Source organism: Microcaecilia unicolor, chromosome 2 (genome assembly GCF_901765095.1).
Source record: "Microcaecilia unicolor chromosome 2, aMicUni1.1, whole genome shotgun sequence".
Taxonomy (NCBI): Eukaryota; Metazoa; Chordata; class Amphibia; order Gymnophiona; family Siphonopidae; genus Microcaecilia; species Microcaecilia unicolor.
The window spans coordinates 198,242,498-198,268,535 of record NC_044032.1 but is presented as its reverse complement, the minus strand read 5'-3'; the positions used below and the strand labels follow the sequence as shown (position 1 = coordinate 198,268,535).

At 42.4% G+C, this 26,038-nt stretch overlaps 1 protein-coding gene across 1 annotated transcript in view; it reads right to left on the bottom strand.

Annotated features, from left to right (window-relative positions):
• The window catches only part of SHC3 (SHC adaptor protein 3), a 239,070-nt gene that overhangs the window by 66,940 nt on the left and 146,092 nt on the right, over positions 1 to 26,038 (bottom strand). The window contains exons 4-6 of the mRNA XM_030193617.1: positions 16,433 to 16,552; positions 6,594 to 6,647; positions 1,076 to 1,127 (exon numbers count right to left, since the gene is read on the bottom strand). Of these exons, the coding sequence (XP_030049477.1) occupies positions 1,076 to 1,127; positions 6,594 to 6,647; positions 16,433 to 16,552 (226 nt within the window). The remainder of the gene's footprint in view (positions 1 to 1,075; positions 1,128 to 6,593; positions 6,648 to 16,432; positions 16,553 to 26,038) is intronic.

Genomic DNA, 26,038 nt, shown 5'->3' with positions numbered 1-26,038 from the left:
GATGGAAGTTTAAGCAATTCTAGTAATGTTATAAGAGTTTTTGCTCTATTTTGAGTTTTCTTTACTTGCAGGAAGGCTTCTCTGTTTGAATGAGGATTTTAGTCTAGTGAGGGATTGCCGATTAGTATCTATTTGGGTGATTTATATTCATAGTGAGATTTAGTGTTGTGGGTATTTGGATCTGTATTGTGTTAAATTGTGTTACCCTCCCTTCTGTTTTTTTAAACACAGACTTTTCTCCCACTTCTTCACAATTTTTGAAATATTCTGGGAGTTTTTCTCTGTGTTTTTTTTCCTCGGAAGGTGGTGGAAGCCTGTGATGGTAATATTTACAGTGGAGCATAAAAGTCAGGCTCCCTGTTACACTGAGGCCATTTTTTAACATTTAATATATTTTATCCTTCAGATCTGAATCCCCAGTGTGACACTATATTGGAGTGATGTGTTTGATAGTTTCTTTGTTATAACTACACACTCGTTGCAGATTGTTTATTTGTGAGTATTATTTTTTTATGAAAAATGATCCAGGCTATCACTGAATCATTAGGTCATCATAATGAGTACATTCTGAACTGTTTTGGAGTTATTAGGATAGTGGTCTTTATAAAAAAGATATAAAATAGACGCCTTTTTATCATTCCACATGGACACCCTTATATTATATTACCCCCCCCCCATCATCAAATAACTGTTTTCACTAAAACTAGCAGCAATAGGGATTATTGGGATTATTAGTGGGAAAAACAATTGTCATAGATACAAGAATAATAATCTTTATTTTAATATATAGTACATTATGGCAGTGGTTCTCAACCCAGGCATCAGGGCACAGCCAGCCATCTAGTTTTCATGATATCCACAATGAATATGCATGTGAGAGATTTTTATGCACCGCCTCCTTGGTATGCCAATCTATCTCATGCATATTCATTATGTATATCCTGAAAACCCGACTGGCTGGCTATGCCCTGAGGACTGGGTTGAGAGGCACTGCTTTATAGGACACCCAACAAATATATTGGCTATTGCTTCAGTAATTTATCTGTAAAATTAATGATATTGAAAGATGTCTTACCCCTGCGATTAACAGGGTCCTTTGCTACATATGCCACGTAGTCTGTCGTATCCTGTGGAATAAAATAAAAAGCACAGAGCATTTCCATATGTTTTCTGAGACCTTCAAGTCATCCTGAAACCACTGTATGACACTGAGCTAAATTACAAAGAAATATTAATATTTGTACTGTATAACAATTTAAAAATTGTTTCCCTCCTCCCTGCCCGGCTGCCCACGAGTTCAACGTCTTTATCTTCCCTGCTCCCCACGCATGGTGCAGTGTGGCCGGCATCTCCTCTCTATTCTTTTTCTCCCCTTCCCTCCAGAGGTCTTCCAATTATTCAGTGCATTGCCAGCAGTGTCAACTATTCAAGCAGACTACTTCTGACTGGAGAACTGTTCTCTGTTCTGCTTCCCACCTACGCAGGAACAGAACGTTGCCTCAAAATAGGTGGGATGCGGCACAGAGAACATCTCTGGAGCCAGCCAGCAGTGGCTTGCCTGAATGATTGACACTGCCAGCAACCTACCAAAGGTTGGAGGACTCCTGGGGGGGTGGGGGGAGGATACAAAGGAGGAGGAAGGAAATAGAGAGGAGATCCCACGCTGCAGGGAGGGGGGAGACAGGGGGAAAGTTACCAGACTTTGGGAGGGGGGATACAAGATGCCAGATAAAATTGGGATGACATTTTGCTGGGGATTGCGACACCTATGGTTGGGAGGAAGTGCAGAGCTGGACGTGCACAATCCACTAATGCGTGTCCTGGCTGATATTCAACCAGGACAAGAATACGTGTCTTATGTGAGTCCCAGCTAAATATCAGCCAGGACCAGCATAACAGATAGCAACCTGACCACATCTGGTCAGATGTTGATGTTCAATGCTGGTGCCCAATCATAGTTCAGCATCAAATATTGAGGCCTAATTCTGTCCACAGCGGTCAGTGTTTTAAAAAAAAAAAAAAAAACCTTGACCGCCACCAGCTGAATATCGACCGTGAAAAGTATTTTTACAGTAAAGGGCCTATTTTTTAATGAAATGAGAAAGGAAACAATCTAACACAGAGGTGTTTCTTTCACATCTTTGGGGGGGGGGGGGGTGGAAGGGGGTCAGTGACCACTGGGGTAGAAGGGGGGTTATGCCATAATTCCTCTAGTAGTCATTTCATCATTTAGGGAACCTTTTTGTGACTTAGGTGTGACTGAAACAGGTCTGGACCAAAACATTTAAACTTTTATCCCTGTGTAAACTCAGTAAAATTAATAAATAAATACTGCTAGGCAGAGTGACTGCTGTGGTTTGGAGAAAGGACGAGGAAACTGTGTTTTTCTTTAAGAGGAAATACAGTCTATTTGTGCAGTGAGTTGTGGCATGTGCAGGGTTTAGAATTTTCACATGCATGAGCCTGGTATAATGAGTGATGTCATCAGGAAAGTTCAGTTGTATGAGTCAGCTGGAAAACCTGAAGAGAGACAGAGGCAAGTGCGGCTGCAGTCTGAGTTTTAGGCAGAATTTAGAGATAAAAAAGGTTATCTAGTTTCAGGATTTTTAGTAGTCTGGGAGGAAAAGGGTACTGCTTCAGGGAGAAAGGGGAAAGAAAACTTCTGTTTACAGGGGATGAGAAAAACATTGGAAACCAGAAATTTACTTTACTACTACTTAACATTTCTAGAGCACTACTAGGGTTACGCAGCGCTGTACAAATTTTCAGAGCTGTCAGAGCTCTGAAAAGAGTTTGAAGAGCTTGGGATTTCAGAGAAACAATGTTCCATTAAGGGATATGACATGGGATTAAAAGAGAAAGTTATTAATTTCATAGTTTCATTATAAAAGGGAACTGGTGTTTTGAGAGGCTGGTTTTAAGGGAAAAAAGCTTAAAAAAAACAGATTCAGGGAAGAGTAACTTCAGGGAATACTGTGGGTTTTTGTTTAGTAATTTCTGATTGCTTTCCTGGGTTTGCTGAGGAGAAAGAGAAAAGCAGAGCTGAAAAACCAGTGCATTTTTTTCTAGTGAAAAAGGTGCCGGTACTCAAATGCCAGGCCACCCTTCAGGGGTGGGGGGTGGTCATTGAGGGACCCATCCCACAATAGACAGGCTCCCTGCAACCAGTCACAGAATCTATGACAAGGCAGAATTTGTGTGTATAGCCTGAGCTCTTTCATTAAAACTTGGGGACCATGGGTCAATTTTAGCAGACAATGGAAAAGGTGCCAGTACCCCCAAGTACCCCTCAAAAAAAGCTCTGTGAAAAACAGTTTAGAATGCCCAGTGCTGTATTGAAGCTGAAGTGACCTTAAGCTTGAGGCAGCTTTAGAATGTTGGGGTCTGCATAGGGAGCAGTGCTGGAAGCTGCTTAGTGACTGACAAAATCTGAGACTTGACATGTTGTAGAATTTATGGGTTCTACAGTGAGAAAGGTTTGGGTGCTGCATTGTTGTGTGGAGCATTGTTGAGAGTGTAGTGTGCATTAAAAGACCTTATGGGATTTGGGGGATATTAGCACAGGGACAAATAACTATATTTTGGTTTCAGAATTAGTTAGTATACACGGCTTTTCTGCCAAAGAAGACACTGATTCAGCTGCACACACAGGGAGTCAGGGTCTTTCTTCTTTGATTTCTTTGAGAAAGTTAGTAGGTTCTGAAGACACCCTAAAGATCCAAGGAGGGGATCCAGAGACTGAACCAGCTGCTGAGAACCTAAGGTACCCAACGCAAGAAAGCAATGGAGCCGATAAAGTTGTTCTTTTAATACATTTTTGCTGTGTGCACACTCAGTTTTCATTTTTAGATGCAAATGTCAGTATTGGTGTCATTTTTACATGAACATTGGAACTGAATCTAGAAAAGGATTAAAAGACTAGTTTATAAATTGCTTACTTGAAAATTAGGATGTTAGAATAGTTTGTTAGTTTTTTTAATAAACGTTAATTTGTAACATTTACCTTAATTTGACAAAGGCTCTGGTAGGTTTTTTTTTTTTGGTGGGGAAAAGCACTGTGACATTTTAAGGGCCTGTTCCTTCAAGTGAGCACTTATGACATCATAGTGGGGGTTTACACCTGCACGTTTTTGATCTGTTCCATTATGGCAGAAAAGCATTCAAGTTTTTTTCAGTCTATCATTTTGATAGAGTTATGCCACTATTGAGGTCTTTACATTGGATTCCAATCATAGCACGAATTGAGATTAAGATCTTTACCTTGGCTTATAGAATACTATTTGGCCTATCTCCATCTTAGATAAGCTGTATAATATGGTTCTTCAGAGAAGGAAATGTATAGATCTCCTAGAAACTCTTTAATTTGTTTATTTTTTCCTAATCTGAAACCTTACCGTTTGAAAGAGCCTTTTATTCTACTCTCCATTATCAAGTTGTACACATCTGGAATTCCGTACCGATTACTATAAGGAAAATAGGTTCTTATTCTGTGTGCTCAATGCGGAGTAGCCTAGTGGTTAGTGCAGTGGAGTTTAATCCTGGGGAACTGGGTTCAAGTCCCACTACAGCTCCTTATGACTCTGGGCAAGTCACTTAACCCTCCATTGCCCCAGGTACAAATAAGTACCTATATATACTATGTAGTTGCAAAAACCACAGAAAGGTTGTATATCAAGTCCCATTTCCTTTCCCTTCAGAAAATGTTTAAAGACTTATCTTTTTAGGAAATACTTAAGACACTTAAAGTTTGTAGTTTGTTGCATGCATGTTTTGTAATTCCCTATGATTGTTCGGATTCTTCTCTACTGTTATCTGCATTGAACCTTGTGGTATATGCGGACTACAAGACTATGTTATATTGTATTATATTGTTAATTCCATCTAACGGCCAATTATTAAATTAAATTGTACATGCTACTGATCTTATTGTATAAATTCAATGCCCAACCTTGCACGCTAAGCTTAAAGTTGGGCGCTGAATGTTATAGAATTAAGGGGTTAGTGGCTGAATATTGTAAACTACTCTTTATCATGCATATATCTTTGGCCATTTTGCATATAAAACAGCCAAATTATGAACAGAACCACCGGCAATTTTGGAAAAAAGGTGTGTATGTTGTTGGAGCCACCATCAACCATATAAATGCTTTGAATATCATACCCCATGTTTTTTTTTAATGGCTTGCTGTTATACCATTTGTCTATTATGTTTCTTGTTTACTATTACGGATTTGTTCTATCTTAGTGGTGGAATGTTTTCAACTATTTTTGCATGTAGTAGCTGAAGCATTTTTGTTTGGTGTTTATCGCTTTTTCTATGATGTTTATTGTTCTTTGTATCTTTTATCAGTTTGTTGTACATTTGCAATGTACTGTGTATCTGAATGTTGCCTTGCGTGCACTATAGAACAGGAAGCTTGCAATATAATCAAATAAATAAATAAATAAATAAATAAGAAGAAGGAATAAGTTGCCAGGCTAATTCTTTCCCAAACTGCAGACCCTTTTACAGTGTGTCTTGATAATGTTACAAATATTGTCAGTGCTGAAATCTGTCAGCCTTTAGACCAGATGTCTAGCACTTATGTTCTATCAATCCTCCTAGGCCCTCTGTTGACTGAGTTCCCTTAAACCAATTTAATCTGAATACAAGTGTCTCAGGATAGAAACCGATGCGCATCAACTACTACTAATCATTTCTGTAGTGCTACTAGGCATACACAGCGCTGTACACATTATATGCAGGTACTTTCTCTGTCCCTAGTGGGCTTACAATCTAAGACCCCCTTTTACTAAGGCATGCTCACGTTTCTAGCGCGCACTAAAATTGGGCATGCGCTAAACGTTAGAGATACCAAGGCATTTCTATGGGCATCTCTAATGTTCAGCGCACAACCAAGTTTAGCGCTAAAAATGTGAGCACGCCTTAGTAAAAGACCCCCCTCAGTTTTCGTACCTGGGGTAATGGAGGGTTAAGTGACTTGCCCAAGATCACAAGGAGCTGCATTGGGAAGTGAACCCAGGTCACCAGAATAAAAACCCATTACACTAACCTCTCTCCCATGTTCCCTCAATCAAGGTCTGGCATCTCTGTCCTGTCCCCCTCCCCCACACATGTCCAGCACCTCTCCCTTCCCTCCTGGTAAGTCCAGTATTCCCCCCCCCCCCCCCCCCCCCCCCCCAGTGAGTGTAGCAATTTGTCCAAACCTTTTTTTTAAACCAGATACACTAATCACTGTTACCACCTCCTCTGGCAAAGAGTTCCAGAGCTTAACTATTCATTGAGTGAAAAAATATTTCCTCCTATTTGTTTTAAATGTGTTTCCATGTAACTTCCTCAAGCAAAGGTCAGCTAGATGGACCACTGGTCTGACCCAGTATGACTACTCTTATGTTGTTATGCGATAAGGGTTACATTTCCTATAAAGCACCTGCATTAATGCCAATAATGCCCTTCAACAGTATTAATGCACACTATCACAGCAGCACACTTTACTAATCTAACCTTTAAAGACTATTTTAGAAGTAGGCTGCTTTTCTGCATATAGCTGAGACACATTACACATTAAAAAAAAAATCAAGAATTTGCTTACCGGTTCTCCTCCTGAGGCAAAGGAAATGGATTGCATGTGGTGGTTTGCAATAATCTGGAAGTGAAATCAGAAAAGGAATAATCAATCATGGATGATTATATTATGCAATTGATTTCACTGCTGTTACTTAATATGTTTTTCAGCTTCTACTTCATTTGGAATAATGGGATGTACACAGTAATACCCACCTTCTTGCCTCCTTCATTATTCATAAAGGAGCACAGAAAGCATCCTTGGTATTTGAATTGGTACAAAAAAGTATCTATATCTACATACATATGGGGCAATTCTGTAACTGGGCACCCCAATGATGTGTGGGGAGCATCTATTCTACAGCAACATCTGGACGCCCAGATTCAGTTATACAATACTGGCATAAACCTGCACTGACATGCCACTTACACCAGGTCAATGGCTGACGTAAATGGGAGGCCTAGTGAAACATGTAATATGTGTACCTGTGTATGTGGAAGACACGCCAATGCTTTGAAATAATAGAAATTGGTGTATTAAAATAGCCAGAAAGATGATAATTTTATAAAGGGATGCCTACATTTAGGCATCGACAATGCACCTACTTGGAACCCATTCTATAAGGAAAAGTATGCCATGTTCTCAGCCCGATCATTTACACAAACCATGGAGCTGACGTGAAAAATCATGCCTAGATCGCTAAGATGTAGATTATAGGATCATATTTTCTATTCGGCCAATATTCAGCACTATAAAACCAGCCAGGAATGGCTCCTGGCTGGTTAAATTGCACTTAACTGGCAATCTGCAAATATTCAGTGCATCGCCAGCTAAGTTTGGCAGCCAAATCGGGCCACCCAAAAAGCAGGTCTACCTTTGGCCACTATAAACTTAACCAACCAGCGCTGAACATTGGCCTGGCCAGTTAAGTTTAAACCGGCCAAAAATAAACCAGATATTCAATGCCAATCACCGGAAGCGGCCAGGCATTGAATATCCTGATTCACCGCCGACTGCAAGAGTTAGCTGGGCTACCTCCCATGGTCTGAATGCCAGCATCATCTCCCGGATTTTATTTAGTGTGCTTTAAGTTGCGTTTGCATATCAGGTCGTATTCTGAATTTGCACACATTAATTAGAATTTACACGCATAACAATATGTGCTTATCAACATGTGGAATTTGTAGTGACTGCCAAATGGGAGCAGTCGCTGTACCTCCTGATATGGAAAAAGAGTTGCTTCAAAATCCAGGCTAGTGAACTGGAAAGACAGCTGGAACGTTCTGACCTGAATATGTGCTGTACTCTTTCCTTATGGTTCACCCCTTTGCTGCAAACATGACCAGAACTGTTTTTCAATGCTAAGGGCAAAAACATGAGAGCATCTGGACCACAGGAGAGATTAAAGCAAATAGGAGAATTCCAAGAAAGAAAAACCAAGACCAAAAGCATGCAGCTTGGTATATGCCAAAGTAGAAAAGAAATGGCATCTGTGGGAGCCTTGGCAAGACCTAGCACATCTTTTGGATTGATGCTAGAGAAAGCAATCTGCCAGCCTGAGTCATAAGAACACTGCATCTGAACATCCTCCCATTATAAGCATCCTGTATGATTGGGGCGGTAATGGTATGATGACAGCTACCCATGCCAAAGCCTCGGATTGCCAGCAGTAGCATCTGGACAGACTAACCAGATAAATGATACTAATGGCCATCACCATATACCAGTAAAGCAATAACATTACATACTTCAAACCCAGAAGCTTCTCTTACCCCTTCTTCAGCATCTACTCCATTTATATTAAACAGGAATAGCTGTTTCAGAGGGCCAAAGACCAGAACTGGAACTGAAGGACATCCAGCCTTCAGTAGCAAAAGGCTACCTCATGAGTAACCATCCTACCTCCTATTCGATGTTTGGTGTGCACCAACAAAAACCTGCTTAAACTCCCGTGCCCTTCCATTCTCCAAGCCATACATCATATAGTATGTATCATATCATCATATATCTTAGAACAGAAAATTCAGTATTGTGAACCATGTCTGATGGTCACACTGTGAATATAAATCAGACAACTATTCTCTATGGATCTGTGTTAGGATTGCCACTAGATCCAGTTCACCTGACAGGGTTGATCCAGTCCTGGGCTTACCTCATCGCATGCAGGGACTTGTGGTTCTGAATTCCCTAAGAAAAGCAAGACTACAAGTCTCTGCGTGAATTGGAGTTGAGCCCAGGACTGGATCAGGTGAATCAGGATCCAGTTAGCAACCTTAATATGTATGCACGCCTAACGTGGACCTGGCCTTTGTCCATTATTGACAAATCAGAGTTTGCTACAATATATCTGCAGAAAATTCTTCTTTGAAATACAATTCTAAATATTTGTGGACAGGGGTTATATGGCATTGAGTATGTTGCTCCAGTGTTTTAGCTGACAGGAAAACCAATATGTTAGCGTTTAACTTTCAAAAAGGAAACTATGATAAAATGAGAAGAATGGTGAAAAAAAAAACTTAAAGGAGCAGCTGTGAAGGTCTAAAATTTACATCAGGCATACATGCTGTTCAAAAATACCACCCTTGAAGCCCAGACCAGTTATATTCCATGTATTAAGAAGGAGGAAGGAAGGCCAAACGACAGCCAGCATGATTGAGGTGAAGGAACCTAGAGAGCTAAAAGAAAATCCTTCAGAAAATGGAAGGATTTGACTGAAAATAATAAGAAACGGCATAAGGAATGACAAATCAAATGCAAAATGCTGATAAGGAAGCCAAAGAGGGACTTTGAAAAAAGATTGCTTTGGAGGCAAAAACACATAGAGGGACATAATTGAAAGGGACACCCAAGTTTTGCTGAGGACATCCTCGCAAAACGTCCCGGTGGAGGGGTGGGGAAACCCGTATTATCGAAACAAGATGGACGTCCATCTTTTGTTTCGATAATACAGTCGGGGACGCCCAAATCTTGACATTTAGGTCATCCTTAGAAATGGTCGTCCCTAGACTTGGTCGTTTCTGATTTTCGGTGATAATGGAAACCAAGGACACCCATCTCAGAAATGACCAAATGCAAGCCTTTTGGTCATGGCAGGAGCCAGCATTCGTAGTGCACTGGTCCCCCTCACATGCCAGGACACCAACCGGGCACCCTAGGGGGAACTGCAGTGGACTTCATAAATTGCTCCCAGCCAGGAACATAGCTCCCTTACTTTGTGTGCTGAGCCCCCCCCCCCCCCAAAACCCACAAATGTATACCACTACCATAGCCCTTAGGGGTGAAGGGGGACACCTAAATGTGGGTACAGTGGGTTTCTGGTGGGTTTTGGAGGGCTCACATTTACCACCACAAGTGTAACAGGTAGGGGGGATGGGCCTGGGTCCACCTGCCTGAAGTGCACTGCACCCACTAAAACTGCTCCATTGACCTGCATCCTGCTATGATAGACCTGAGTATGACATTTGAGGCTGGCAAAAAATATTTTTAAAGATGTTTTTTTGAGGGTGGGAGGGGGTTAGTGACCACTGAGGGAGTAAGGGGAGGTGATCCCCGATTCTCTCCGATGGTCATCTAGTCAGTTCGGGCACCTTTTTGTGCCTTGGTCATAAGAAGAACAGGACCAGGTAAAGTTGTCCAACTGCTCGTCAGGGACTCCCTTTTTTTCCATTATGGGTTGAGGACACCCATGTGTTAGGCACACCCAAGTCCCGCCTTCACTATGCCTCTGACACACCCCCATAAACTTTGGTCATCCCCGTGATGGAAAGCAGCTGGAGACGCCCAAAATCGGCTTTCGATTATGCAGATTTGGGCGACCCTGTGAGAAGGATGCCCATCTTCTGATTTATGTCGAAATATGGGCGTCCTTCTCTTTCGAAAATGAGCCTGATAGTAAAAACCTTTTTAGGTATATTAAAAGCAAGAAGCCGGCAAAAGAATCAGTAGGACCGCTAGATGGCCGAGGGGTAAAAGGGGCACTAAGGGAAGACAAAGCCATAGTGGAGATATTAAATGAATTCTTTGCTTCAGTCTTCACTGAGGAAGATTTGGGAGAGATACCGGTGCCAGAAATGGTATTCAAAGCTGATGAGTCAGAGAAACTGAATGAAACCTCTGTAAATCTGGAAGATGTAATGGCACAATTTGACAAATTGAAGATTAGCAAATCACCTGGACTGGATGGTATTCATCCCAGAGTACTGACAGAATTGAAAAATGAACTTTCAGAACTTTAGTTAGTAATACAGTGAAACCTCGGTTTTCGTCGATAATCCATCCGAAAACAATCGGCGAAATCCGAAACCGATGAAAACAGAGGTAATTAACGAGGACGCCCAAAATCCGGAGAAGGACGTCCATCTTCCGATACAAATTGGGAGATGGACGTCCTTCCTTTTCAACAAAATCCGAGGCAACCAATGAAAACTGAGATAAATTTCTCGTCGAAAAAATCAACAAAATCCGAAACCGACGAAAACCAACGTCAACGAAAACCGAGGTACTACTGTATGTAATTTATCTTTAAAATTAAGAATAGTACCGAAGATTGAAGGGTGACCAATGTAACACCAATTTTTAACAAAAGGTTCCAAAGGTGATCTGGGAAACTATAGACCAGTGAACCTGATGTTGTTGCTGGGCAAAATGGTAGAGACTATTAGAAAGAACAAAATTACAGAGTGCATTCAAAATCATGGATTAATGAGACAAAGCTAACATGAATTTAGTGAAGGGAAATCTTGCCTCACCAATCTACTACATTTCTTTGAAGGGGTGAACAAACATGTGGATAAAGTGAGCTGGTTGATATTGTGTATCTGGATTTTCAAAAGGCATTTGACAAAGTACCTCATGAAAGACTCCTGAGGAAATTGGAGAGTCATGGGATAGGAGGTAGTGTTCTATTGTAGATTAAAAACTGGATAAAAGATACAAAACTGAGAGTAGTGTTAAATGGTCAGTATTCTCAATGGAGAAGGGTAGATAGTGGGGCTCCCCAGGGGTCTGTGCTGGAATCACTGCTTTTTAATATACAGTATTTATAAATTATCTAGAGATGGGAGTAACTAGTGAGGTAATTAAATTTGCTGATGACACAAAGTTATTCAAAGTTGTTAAATCGAAAGAGGATTGTGAAAAATTACAAGAGGACCTTCTGAGACTGGGAGACTGAACATCCAAATGGCAGATGATGTTTAATGTGAGCAAGTGCAAAGTAATGCATGTGGGAAAGAGGAAGCCAAACTATAGTTATATGATGCAAGGTTCCACATTAAGAGTCACCAACCAGGAAAGGAATCTAGGTGTCATCGTTGATGACATGTTGAAACCCTCTGCTCAGTGTGCAACGGCAGCGAAGAAAACAAATTGAATGTTAGGTATTATTAGGAAATTGTTACGTCACGTTTCGTCGTGTGGCAACGGGTCGGCGATCCCTTATTTGTCAGCTGCTGGTAGTCCTCCCCTCATTCGTGTAGTTCGTTCTCGTCATGTAGCAACAGGTTGGCGATGCCATTCGTTCAGTGTCAGTGCTCCGCCTTCAACATCATCATGTTTGACGCGTGGGCGGGGCAGACACTCATGGAGGAAAAGCGATCTCAGCCACTTCACTTTTAGAACGTTGGGAAAGTGAGGCTTCATTAGAACGTTGGAGGTGCGTTTTATATACAGTGGGGGAAATAAGTATTTGATCCCTTGCTGATTTTGTAAGTTTGCCCACTGACAAAGACATGAGCAGCCCATAATTGAAGGGTAGGTTATTGGTAACAGTGAGAGATAGCACATCACAAATTAAATCCGGAAAATCACATTGTGGAAAGTATATGAATTTATTTGCATTCTGCAGAGGGAAATAAGTATTTAATCCCTCTGGCAAACAAGACCTAATACTTGGTGGCAAAACCCTTGTTGGCAAGCACAGCGGTCAGACGTCTTCTGTAGTTGATGATGAGGTTTGCACACATGTCAGGAAGAATTTTGGTCCACTCCTCTTTGCAGATCATCTCTAAATCATTAAGAGTTCTGGGCTGTCGCTTGGCAACTCGCAGCTTCAGCTCCCTCCATAAGTTTTCAATGGGATTAAGGTCTGGTGACTGGCTAGGCCACTCCATGACCCTAATGTGCTTCTTCCTGAGCCACTCCTTTGTTGCCTTGGCTGTATGTTTTGGGTCATTGTCGTGCTGGAAGACCCAGCCACGACCCATTTTTAAGGCCCTGGCGGAGGGAAGGAGGTTGTCACTCAGAATTGTACGGTACATGGCCCCATCCATTCTCCCATTGATGCGGTGAAGTAGTCCTGTGCCCTTAGCAGAGAAACACCCCCAAAACATAACATTTCCACCTCCATGCTTGACAGTGGGGACGGTGTTCTTTGGGTCATAGGCAGCATTTCTCTTCCTCCAAACACGGCGAGTTGAGTTCATGCCAAAGAGCTCAATTTTTGTCTCATCTGACCACAGCACCTTCTCCCAATCACTCTCGGCATCATCCAGGTGTTCACTGGCAAACTTCAGACGGGCCGTCACATGTGCCTTCCGGAGCAGGGGGACCTTGCGGGCACTGCAGGATTGCAATCCGTTATGTCGTAATGTGTTACCAATGGTTTTCGTGGTGACAGTGGTCCCAGCTGCCTTGAGATCATTGACAAGTTCCCCCCTTGTAGTTGTAGGCTGATTTCTAACCTTCCTCATGATCAAGGATACCCCACGAGGTGAGATTTTGCGTGGAGCCCCAGATCTTTGTCGATTGACAGTCATTTTGTACTTCTTCCATTTTCTTACTATGGCACCAACAGTTGTCTCCTTCTCGCCCAGCGTCTTACTGATGGTTTTGTAGCCCATTCCAGCCTTGTGCAGGTGTATGATCTTGTCCCTGACATCCTTAGACAGCTCCTTGCTCTTGGCCATTTTGTAGAGGTTAGAGTCTGACTGATTCACTGAGTCTGTGGACAGGTGTCTTTCATACAGGTGACCATTGCCGACAGCTGTCTGTCATGCAGGTAACGAGTTGATTTGGAGCATCTACCTGGTCTGTAGGGGCCAGATCTCTTACTGGTTGGTGGGGGATCAAATACTTATTTCCCTCTGCAGAATGCAAATAAATTCATATACTTTCCACAATGTGATTTTCCGGATTTAATTTGTGATGTGCTATCTCTCACTGTTACCAATAACCTACCCTTCAATTATGGGCTGCTCATGTCTTTGTCAGTGGGCAAACTTACAAAATCAGCAAGGGATCAAATACTTATTTCCCCCACTGTAGAGAGATATGTAAGAGATCTACCTGTACTGAAAATGGTTTTCAAGTGTGATGATACAGAGGAACTGAAAGAAATCTCGGTGAAGCTGGAAGATGTACTGAGCCAAATTGACAAGTTAAAGAGGAATCACCTAGCCCGGATGGTATACACCCCAGGGTACTGAAAGGAAAGCATAAAATTGCTGATCTGTTGTTAGTCATCTGTAACCTGTCATTAAAATCATTCATAGTATCTGAAGACTGGGGGGTGTTTTTAAAAGGGTTCCAGCAATGATCTGGGAAATTACAGACTGGTAAGCCTGACTTCTGTGCCAGGAAAAAAAAGAGGAAACTATTATAAAGAATAAAATTACAGAATACATAGACAAACATGGATTAATGGGACACAGTCAGAATAGGTTCAGCCAAGGGAAGTCTTGCCTCACCAATTTGCTTCATTTCTTTGAAGGCATAAATAAACATGTGGATAAAGGTGAGCTGGTTGAAGTAGTGTATCTGGATTTTCAGGAAAAGTTCCTCATGAGAGACTCCTGAGAAAATTAAAAAGTCATGAAATAGGAGGCAATGTCCTTCAGTGGATTAGGAATTGGTTATTGGACAGAAAACAGAGGGTAGGGTTAAATGGCCATTTTTCTCAATGGAGGAGGGTGAATACTGGAGTGCAACAGGGATCAGAACTGGGACCAATGCTATTTTACATATTTATAAATGATCTGGAAAACAGAATGAGTGAGGTGATCAAATTTGCAGATGACACAAAACTATTCAAGGTTGTCAAAACACATGCAGATTGTGAAAAATTGCAGGAAGACCTTCGTAAACTGGAAGACTGGGCATCCAAATAGCAGATGAAATTTAATGTAGACTAATGCAAAACAATGCACATTGGGAGAATAAACTGAATCATAGCTACCTGAAACTAGAGTCCACTCAAAGAATGGTTAAGCTCTGGAACTCGCTGCCAAAGGATGTGGCAACAGCAGTTAGCAAATCTGGATTTAAAAAAGGTTTGGACAAGTTCCTGGAGGAAAAGTCCATAGTCTGTTATTGAGATGGACATGGAAGAAGCCTGCTCTGGAATTGATAGCATGGAATGTTGCTGCTAATTGGGTTTCTGCCAGGTATTTGTGATCTGTATTGGCCACTGTTGGAAGCAGGATACTGGGCTAAATAGACCATTGGTCTGAACCAGTATGACTATTCTTATGTTCTTATGTGCTAAGCACACCCCACTGTGGCACCTACATCTTGGTGCCAAGTTATAGAATTGCACCCTAAGGGGTGAATTCAATATATGGCACACAAAAAAAATTTGGTGCCGAAAAAGCCATGCTTAGTGCTATTCTATAAACCTCGCCTAAAATTAAGCACTGTTAAGAGCATACATGTAGTGCCTGTTCCTGCAACTATAATTTAGGCATGATCATTTATGCCAAGTACATAAGTAATGCCATACTGGGAAAAGACCAAAGGTCCATCGAGCCCAGCATCCTGTCCCTGACAGCAGCCAAGCCAGATCAAGGGCACCTGGCAAGCTACCCAAACGTACAAACACTTTATACAAGTTATTCCCGAAATTGTGGATTTTTCCCAAGTCCATTTAGTAGCGGTCTATGGACTTATCCTTTAGGAAACCGTCCAACCCCTTTTAAAATTCTGCCAAGCTAACCGCCTTCACTACGTTCTCCGGCAAAAAAATTCCACACTTTAATTATGCATTGGGTGAAGAAATTGTTTCTCCTATTTGTTTTAAATTTACTACACTGTAGTTTCATCGCATGCCCCCTAGTCCTAGTATTTTTGGAAAGCGTGAACAGATGCTTCATATCCACCTGTTCCACTCCACTCATTATTTTATATACCTCTATCGTGTCTCCCCTCAGCCGTCTCTTCTCCAAGCTGAAAAGCCCTAGCCTCCTTAGTCTTTTTTCATGTAAATGCTCATATCTAATTTAGGCGTGAATCGGGCAAATTCTATAGCAGTGCACATAATTCTTAGAAAAACCTATGCCCTGCCCATGCCCCTCCCATGGTCACACCCCTTTTTTGAGAGCCAGGCATTAGAATTTATGTTCACCATTTTACAGAATACGCTTAGTGCCAATTAAGTGCTGATAATTACTTGTTAGTGATGAAGTATCTGTGTTAACTGGCTTGTTAACTGATTGATGCGAATGCAATTTTGGCTGCACTACCAAATTTGCGCACACAACTTTAGGTGTCATATATAGAATCTGGGGTTAAGTGTGCAAAAATGTCTATTTAATGCATGTTCTTTGCACAAACAAAATTTCTGAACCAAATATGCACTGATGAATGCATGTCCCTAATACAGGGCCTTGTTTACTAAACATTAGCATGCACTAAAAATATTAGTATGTGCTAACTACCACTGTCATACCCGTTTTATTCCTACGGTCATATGGCAGTAAGTTCACGTTACCTCCCATAAGCACATACTAACTTTGAGTAAGCATGACCTGAGAAGCATATATCAATGTGAAGAATAAAATCCGTACAACAGTTTTACAAATACTACTTTAAGTACTATAGCACTGCATCTTTCTCACAACAATGTGCTTCCAAAAGGAAATGAGCTAGTATACCTGTTTCGAATCGGGTGTCATCATATTTAAGCTGGTGGTGGATATATTCAGTGTTATGCTAATTCCTGCAAACTGAAGGTTGCTCTTTCCCAGAATGCTTGACAAAACTTTGCTTGGCGGCTGTGGAGTAAAATAATAGCATTTTAGTTCCTCACTGGTTTATGATGGTCAGTCCTTCGGGAATTAGTTGAATTGGAATTATCGACAAAAACTTTATAACAAGGCAGCTATGTGAACTGTCCACAAAAGTTGCCTGTTTCATGCCTATTTTACAAAGGCTCAACACTAAGAAAAATATCCTGTTTTGTATGATAAAAGATTATATACAAAATTCATCAAAAACAACTCGTACTCCAATAACTCATAATTGAAACATAACATTAATATGAAAATAAAACATTTTTTGCACAATCAGGAGAAAAACCGTCACTAACTCAATTATAGTGAATTTCTCAATTTCAACCACGGTCCCAATTCTGTTATTTTTAAGGAAAGACATCACAAATCATTTTCCAACTCAAAAACGTTTTCGAGAAATAATAGTAGCATAACTTATCTTGCTTTCCAATGGATTGGAGCAACTACCCAAAGAACAGTTTTCAATATTATGTCTATGAGACAGCTCTCGAAATAACATCCAATATAGTACTGTGCATGAAGTCTCAGCTCTGCTTCAGGGCATTAGCTCCAATATCCTTATACCTTTCGGAAGTCTCTCTTCTCAGTTTCCTGCATAGTCCCACATCTTCACTGAGGCTCAAAATGCAGAACTATGTCAGATGTTATTTTGGTAGCTGTAGCATGGACTTAGGACCAAATTCTATAAATGGTACCTTAAAAATCGGTGCCAAAGAACCACATGCATAGAGTGATTCTATAGTTTATAGAACATGCTCACATGCCATTCTTGACTAAAATTTAGGCCCACCCATTTAGGACACCTAAAATCAGGCCTAAATATCTGCACCTAACTTAGGCACAGATCAGATATCCTATATAATAATTTGCACCTCCAACGTTCTACGTCTGGATGCCTGGGTTCGTAACACAATTCCCATTGGTCCGCCCTCGCGTCTATACGTGATGATGGCACAGAGCGGATCAGTGAGAAGGAAGGGAAGCCAGCACCAGCCAGCCACAGAACGTTGGAGGTGAGGATAGAATTGCGGGAGAATCGCCCCCTCCCTCCCTACCTGTTCTCCCAGTTCCAGGCCCCCCCTCCTCCGAGTTCCAGGCCCGCCTCCCTCCCTCTCCTCTGAGTGCTAGCACAACCTGTGTTGCCCGGCCTCTTCTCTAAGTCTTCCGCCTGCCCCTCGCCTTCCTGCATGCCACCCAGAATTTAAAAGTTCTTACCTCGTGGTCTGGCGGCAGCAGTGAAAGGCGAGCAGGCATGGCGCTTCAGCCTGCCTTCCCTTCTCTCTCAGCTCCACCTCTGGTCCCGCCCTTCCGGAAACAGGAAATGAGGGCGTGACCAGAGGCAGAGCTGAGACAGAAGGGAAGGCAGGCTGAAGCGCCATGCCTGCTCACCTTTCACTGCTGCCGCCGGACCACGAGGTAAGAACTTTTAAATTCTGGGTGGCACGCAGGAAGGCGAGGGGCAGGCGGAGGACTGGAAGAAGAGGGCGGGCAACACAGGTCGGGCTGCCACTTGGAAGGGAGAGAGAGAGAGAGAGGGAGGGAGGCGCAGGGGTCTGGAACTCGGAAAGAGGGGCATGGAACTCGGAGGGGAGGGGGGGCATGGAACTCAGATGAGAGGGAGAAGAGGGGGGGCATGAACTAGGAGGGAGGGGGCCTGAAACTCTGAGGAAAGGGGGGAGGAGAGGGAGGGGGAGGAGGAGATGGGGCCTGGAACTCAGAGGAAAGGGAGGGAGGGGGGCCTGGAACTCAGAGGAAACAGAGAGGGGCCTGGAACTCGGAGGAGAGAGAGGGAGGGAGGAAGGCCTGGAACTCTGATGAGAGGGGGGGAGGGAGGGGGCCAAGCTGGAACTCAGAGAATAACCTTGCTAGGGCCCGTTTCATTTGTGTGAGAAACGGGCCTGTTTTACTAGTATTCCATAATAGTGTGGATAGTTTTTTAAAATGCTCACGACATGCCCAATCCATGCCTATGGCCACGCCCTCTTTTCAGCTGCCCACATTAGAATTTACATACACCATGTTGTAGAATATGCCTAAAATGTTGTGTGCATACATTTTAATTAAAGCCAATTAGTACTGCTAATTGGTTGTTAAGTACCAATTATCGGCGCTGATTGGCTTGTTAATCAATTAACTTGTGTACACAATTTGGCCGTGCAGCCAAATTAACATGCACAACTTAAGGTGCCAGTTATAGAATTTGAGGGGATAATGAATTTAAAAAGGACATCCAACTCAGAATAAGTATGTTCAGGTCGGTATGTCTCTGGTGGTGCTAGTATTTTAGAACAGGATATGCCGATTATACCGCCTGTTCTAAAATACATGAGAAATGGATGTCTCTGTGCTGGTTGTGTCCAGCATGAACAACCATTTTAGAAACTGAAATGTCCAAATTATGAACAGTGAGCAAATCAGAGGGAATAACACACAAAGTCATTGAGTAGAAGAATGTATCAGGCTACAGATGGAACAAACAGAGCAGACTCAGATGTCAGAAGAAGCAATATTTTATTTAAACCATCACGACCCATGTTTCAGCTGGCTTTGGCTTTTGACTTAGGTACATTGCCATTGTTTTTGGGAAGCCATGCAGAGAATTGTTTGTGCAGTCTTTTGTATTGTGATTGTTGTTCAAGGAGCTATTCTACTTCTGACCAACCCTGATGCAGATGACAGCCGAAACACAAGCCTTGTCGGGTTTGAATAACATCTGAGTCGGCTTCGTTTGTTCCATCTGTGGCCTGATACATTCTTCTACTCGCCAAATTATGAACAGGGTAAAACAAGGGACATGGATGTCAATGTGGCAGCATAGGAACATCCACGTTATAAAATGGCCTCATACTCACTGGCGTTCCTAGGGGGGCTGACACCCGGGGCGGATCGCCGATGCGCCCCGTCCCCCGGGTGCAGCACAACCCCCCCGACGAAAGGACACCCCCCACACCGCCGAAAGAACCTCCCCCGGGTGCACGCCGCTGGGGGGGTGCCGCGCGCTGGTCAGCTTCCTTCGTTTCCATGCTCCCTCTGCCCCGGAACAGGTTACTTCCTGTTCCGGGGCAAAGGGAACATGGAAATGAAGGAAGCTGACCAGCGCACGGCACCCCCCCAGCGGCGTGCACCTGGTGCGGACCGCCCCCCCCCCCCCCCCCCCCCCCTTGGTACGCCACTGCTCATACTAGCCAATATTTAAAACCATTCAATCAGCTGAATATCGCTGCATAGCGCTTAGTGGATAGCCAGTTATATCGCATAATATAACTGGCTATCTGCTGATATTCAGCGCATCGCCAGCTAAGTGTGGTGGCCATATTAGGTTGCCAAAATAGCGGGCCTATATTTGGCCGGTTTCAATTTATGTTTCAACGGTTTTTATTGATGACAAAGCAAGAAGTACTTTCCACCTTAGCATAAGGATGTATATGCAATAATGTTACAGTCACAATGGTGAAACAACAAATAAACACTCTTATTTACAATCATCAGTCTTTTAACATTATGTACCTTCCCCCCTCTCTATCCCACTATGCTTTGTATCTGATTTCAGCAATAACTCTTAGATGGTTCAATAGTTACAATACAAACGCTAAATTCTAGGTTCGGGAATCTGTAAGGGTCAAACGGATGCCAACCACATTGCGTTGTTAGTTCCAGTCACATACTTTTGGAGCCTTTTAGTACATCTTTCCAACATGTACTGTCTTATTTCAAGTGTAATGGTAACCGTGCTCCGATTAGGGTAGCCTACCCCCGTTTTGTGTTCCTTGTTTCCATATGTAAAGATTGGGGGGGAATGAATATATCATATACATTTGCATTAGACCAATGTTTCGTTTTAAGACCAATAAAGGGTTCATGTTAATCCGTATCTATATTCTCCTTGTAGTACTCCTTCCGGCAGCCCGACACAATCTCTCCCCCCTCCCTCCCCCCAAACCCCTTGAGTACTACCATCCCCCCCCCCCCCCCTTCCCCTCCATTCATTCTCCATTCATCCCAACTCATTCAAAACCTGGCTTCTAACTTTAGGAGCTATAACATTCAAATATGCTTTCCATATTTTAATAAACTGCTGCCTACGTTTTGGCGTGTATCGAGCACCTTTTGCCTCCCAGAGCATAAGCGCATGTAGTTTATTCCTCCAATACCAGTATGAGGGCGGTATGTCCATCAGCCAGTGATTCAGTATACATTTTTTCCCCAGAATACAGGATTTACTTAGAAATATCTTCTCTTCCCTCGTCCCTGTTATCCACACCAAGGATGAACTAAACATTATCCGCTCAAATGTGAGTTGTACCCTAAATCCCAAAGTCCCTGAAACAAACCTAGCAAGAGCCGTCCAGAACCTCCAAATGGGTCTACACTGCCACATCCCATGTGCCAAAGAGGGCATTCCTTCTCCACACTTTTGACATTTATCTGCCCCTTCCACCCCTGCATGCCATGCTTGTTTGCCCGAGAAATATGCCCTATGTATTGTTCTAAATTGGCATTCCTGCAACTCCGCACTATGTACTATCCCTGTAGCCCCTTTAAGTGCCGCCATCACCTGGCCAGTTTCAATTTAAACGGACAGTGCTGAATATTGGCTTGGCGGATAAGTTGAAACCGGCCAAAAACTCCCGGATATTCAACGCCAGTCGACCGGGTCACAATAGTACTGAGTTTGTTATTCAGAGCTAATATGACTTGCATTTGTGAGGGATCCAGACTAGTTAAAATTTGTCACCTGTGTATATGAGTGAAGTTAGATCCAGTGTCTGCATTGATCCAGCCAGGAAGGGGTCAAAGATATTACGTAGGATGGGTGCTAATATTGAGTCTTGTGGGGAATGAGAGCCACGCTACAATACAGAGTTAGATCTGTAACGGAACCAGGAATATACTTTATCCATGATTCTATTTCTAGAAGTCTGTTCAGTAATAGGATTGTGTGTCAGCCTTACAGAGGTGACTTAATTTTAGTTTGTCAACATTAGACAGGGTTTTGGAGCTTTTTGAAGGATTTGATGTGTGTTTATAACAGACTTGTGTCTGAGCATGTTGAGTCACTACCTCTCCAGCTACAATAAATTTTTATGATGTTTTAGGGATTTTCAATTTTATTTCATGATACATATGTACATATGGGAATCGTTCAAATAAATTTTTAAAAATCCTTTATCCTCTACCTTTTAAGGTACCGCCTATTCAACTGGAACAGCTTCCAGCTTTAGACTTTTTACAGATGCACCACACATACGCAGTCATAAGCGTTTACTATTGTTTTTATGTAAAACATGTTTATTGTCATAAAGTAAAAATAAAGGCATATAGGGCCCAATTCTATATATGGCACCTAAAATTAATGCGCGTTAGGCAATTATACCTAAGAATATTCCAAATACCACGCATAAATCTACAGCGGTATTTAGAATACATGCAACTAAACCTATGTGCATCCATCTACACCAATGAAAAGCTGGTGTAAATCCCTGCACATAGATTTTATAACAAGGCGTGCAGATTTTGGAACACCCACAAAATGCCCATTTCCACACCCCTAAGCACACCACTTTTTGCCTGCGCATGTTAGAATTTAGGCACAGTACATTACAGAAAACGCTTAGCAATGTAAGCATGTAAATTCTAATTTTTGCAAATTAGTGCTCATTCCTTGTTAAGAGCTGTTAACAATGCTGAACAGCTTGTTAAAACAATTAATCTATTTGCATAGTTATACAATACGCCTAGATTTATGTGTAGTATCACTCTAGGTGCACTATATAGAATCTGGGGGATAGTGAAGCACTGAAATCCACAATACAGCATTGCAAATAACCAAGCAAGCTCTGGAGCACTGAGAAAAACATTTTGAATATAATCTTCCCACTTCACAGACCCCTCAAAAAAACCCCAACTCCCTCTACATCCCCCCCCCCCCCCCCGATTCCCTTTAATAAAACAATATAAACCTCACAAGTTTGCAATTGTTTTCAATAACGTCTGCGAATGTTTTGGACATATCAATATGGCGCCAAGCTCCGCCTGCTGGCTTCAGCCCAGGTAATGAGCAAAGTAAGCTCTTGCTGTCTCCTGTCATTAAATCTCATTGGGAACAATACAAACAATACTCTGCATACATACTCTAGGGAGCAGAACACCTGTAATTGGCTTTTATACATGCAAAAGGTACCTTACTCTTCCAAAATGACCTCCTAAAATGTCTATTTTTCTTACAAATGTTATTGCACAATTCACTAGCTTCCATTTACAAAGCCACACTAGCAGTCACTGGTGCGCAAATACCAACACAGCCCCTTCACATTGAATGGGCTGTGTCGGCATTGCTGTGAGGCTTTGTAAACAAGGGGGTAAGGTTCCAGAAAATATGTTAGGGAATGAGGGATAATGTATAAAGCACCCCAATGACCCCCAGTTATAACCATTATAAACTCTAAAAAATATTTTTTTAAATGTGTCAAGTCTAAAATGTTACAATGTAATACAAGTCACGCTGAACACAGTCTAGGAATGCTTGCGACTAATAAGAAATAAAGTAAAGTAAACGATGTTTTTGAAGCAAATGTTATAGTAGCAAGTTGTGTCTATATTCATTCAACCCTACCAATCTGCATCCCATGTCCAGCATCCCCTCTTTCCTGTCCCTGCTTCTACTGTCCTGCCCCTCCTGGACCTTAGCTGACACTGCAAACAGCCTCTGTGCTTGCGTAGGACCTTTAAACATAGACCTCCACTCAAGTACTGACATCTTCTGCCCTCCTCCCAACTGGAACCTCTCTGTCAGAGTGGGATGGGACGCAGCAGCACTTGAGCATAGACCTGCATTTACAGGTCTTGCATTGGCATGAATTTGCCTGTAACAGCTCCAGGAAAAGTAGGGCAGTAAGACAGGAAAGAGGAGGGAGATGCTGAACACTGGAGGGGGTAGGGAAAGCGAGAGGCTATACTAGAAAGGGGGAAAGAATATAAAGGGGGATGCTGGCCACCTGGGGAGAGTGGGGAGGGAGGAATGCTAGCCATTTGGGGAGGAAAATAGGAAAGGAAAGGGAAGATGCTGGACTACAGAGGGAAGTATAGGGAGGAGAAGGGGAAATGTTAGATTATTGATGATTAGGAAAGGGTAGGGAGGGGAAATGCTAGAATGCAGGGGGGCAGGGCCTTGAGCCACCCCAAGGGAAAAAAAAGGAGGTGCATGGCTTAAGGTTCTCCTAAGGTGTCAGATACCCTTGGGCCAGCTCTGCCTGAGAGTCCTAGGAACTGTAAGGGGTCAGATCCAGTAAGCAAGAGACCAGAGCTAGCTGCACATGAAAGAGAGAGATTATCCATCTGCTCAAGACAGTATGTCTTGTCATAGCAAAGGGAAACCAGCACAGCAAGGCAAGACCCCTGAGTCACCTCTGTAAGACTGAAAAGCAGTGAATGTGAATTGCTAGATTCACTCCCTAGTTATATTTAGATAGGAGCACAAAATGTTTGTTTAGTTTTTCAGAGGTTCAGGAAGAAAATTTGCTAATTTAGTATAATAGAGAGCAAAAGGGCACTCTAAGCCAGGGGTTTTCAACCCAGTTCTCAGGCACACACAGCCAGTCAGGGTTTTCAAGATGTCCTAAAAACCCCTACTGGCTGGGTGTGCCCCACGGATTGGGTTGAAAACCCTTGCTAAGCTGAGTGGAGTCCTTCAACTGCATTGCTGCCAGTAAAAGGGGGGGGGGGGGGGTGGTGCTTCAATATTGCATTTTTAATCACTAGGGACAAGCAGGTTTCCTAGAGTCCTGAAAAGCTTGCTTGTCCTTCATTATGGAAAATGAGATAGCGAAACAGCACCCCCCACTGGCAGGACTGTAGGTGGAGGACTCTTACTGAGCTTAGAGGGAACTTTGCAAAAGGGAAAGACAAAACAGAAAGCAGTCTGAGATAGTGATAATAACAATGATCATGATTAGGGCCAGATTTAAGATTACAGCTCCCTTAGGCAGAAGATCAGGGGTAAGAAGTCCCTTCCATGGAAATCAGAAAGCAACAGAGGGAGTTTACATTTTTGGGTACCTTCATAATGTTGTGTTCTAGATGTGTCCCCTTATCCATCCATGACTCTCAATAGCTATGCCCCCCTTTTTGGATCCGAATGTCGATAATTGGGCCCTAACAATTAATGCTAATTTAAATTAATGCCAATTAGCACTAATTGTTAGGGCATTATCGACACTAATTGGCTCGCTATTCAATTCATTTACATGCGCAATTTTTAGTGCCATTTATAGAACTGGGGGGTGAATATCTTGTCTCAAAGTGTGTTACTCGTTTCTATTATAAAGATTGAATGTACCCCTGATACAGGCAGTCCAGTTGCCAAAACATGTTGGGAGATGACTAAAATACCTATGTGATAGGCCAATACTCAACACACCCCATCATTAAAGATTACTTCTTACATAAAATTCCCTATTTATCAGTCACTAGTTGATTCTTCTGGCTGCTTTTTTCTGACTCCAGGAAGGTAAGAACTAATTATTCAGTGGCACTGCCTGGTTTAAAAAAAGTTTGGATAATTTCCTAAAATAAAAGTCCATAAGCCATTATTAAGATGGACTTGGGAAAATCCATTGCATATTCAAGGATATGCAGCATACAATCTGATTTACTGTTCTGGGATCTTGCCAGGTACTTGTGACCTAGATTGGCCACAGTTGGAAACAGGATACTGGGCTTGATGGACCTTTGGTCTGTCCCAGTATGGCAATACTAAGGGGGTCTTTTACTAAAGATTAGCTTGAGTTATCTGAATCAGGGCCCATTTTATTCCTATAAGCCCTGCTGCAGATAACTCAAGCTAATATTTAGTAAAAGACCCCCTTATATTCTTATGTTATGTTCTTAATTGCTGCTGAATATTGGCAACTAGCCCATCAGTGAGATTTAAACGGGCAAGAGCCTCTCCTGCCCACTTAAACCACACTGAATATCAACCCCGAATAGTCTAGCTTGCTCTTCTTCTCTAGGTAAACTTAAAATTTGCATTAGAGATTTATTTTTAGCTTTTTCTGGAAAATCATGAGTTACTGAATGACACACTATGACCACTAGGTGGCTCCCAAAGAATAGTACTTGATTCATAAACTCAGCCCTATCTACTAAACCTGTGGTGTCAAACTCATTGCAATGTCAGGCCTCATTGGAAAAAAAATGTAGCTGAAGCAGGTAGTTGGCATGAGCAGGGAAGGCAGAGAGATTGACCCCATTTTATGCTGTGGTTGACTGGTGAGGGTTCCCTGGATCTGCAATGTTTTTCTTATTTGCTGCTGCTACTTCCTAAAGGAGCAAAAACCAAAGAAGGACAGACAGAATGAAAGACAGCCAGGAGCTGAAGAGATGGGATACAAGAGAAAATGAGAGACTACACTGGAGATCAAGAGAAAAGACTGCAACATATGTAAACATACCAGTCAAACCAAAGCTCCA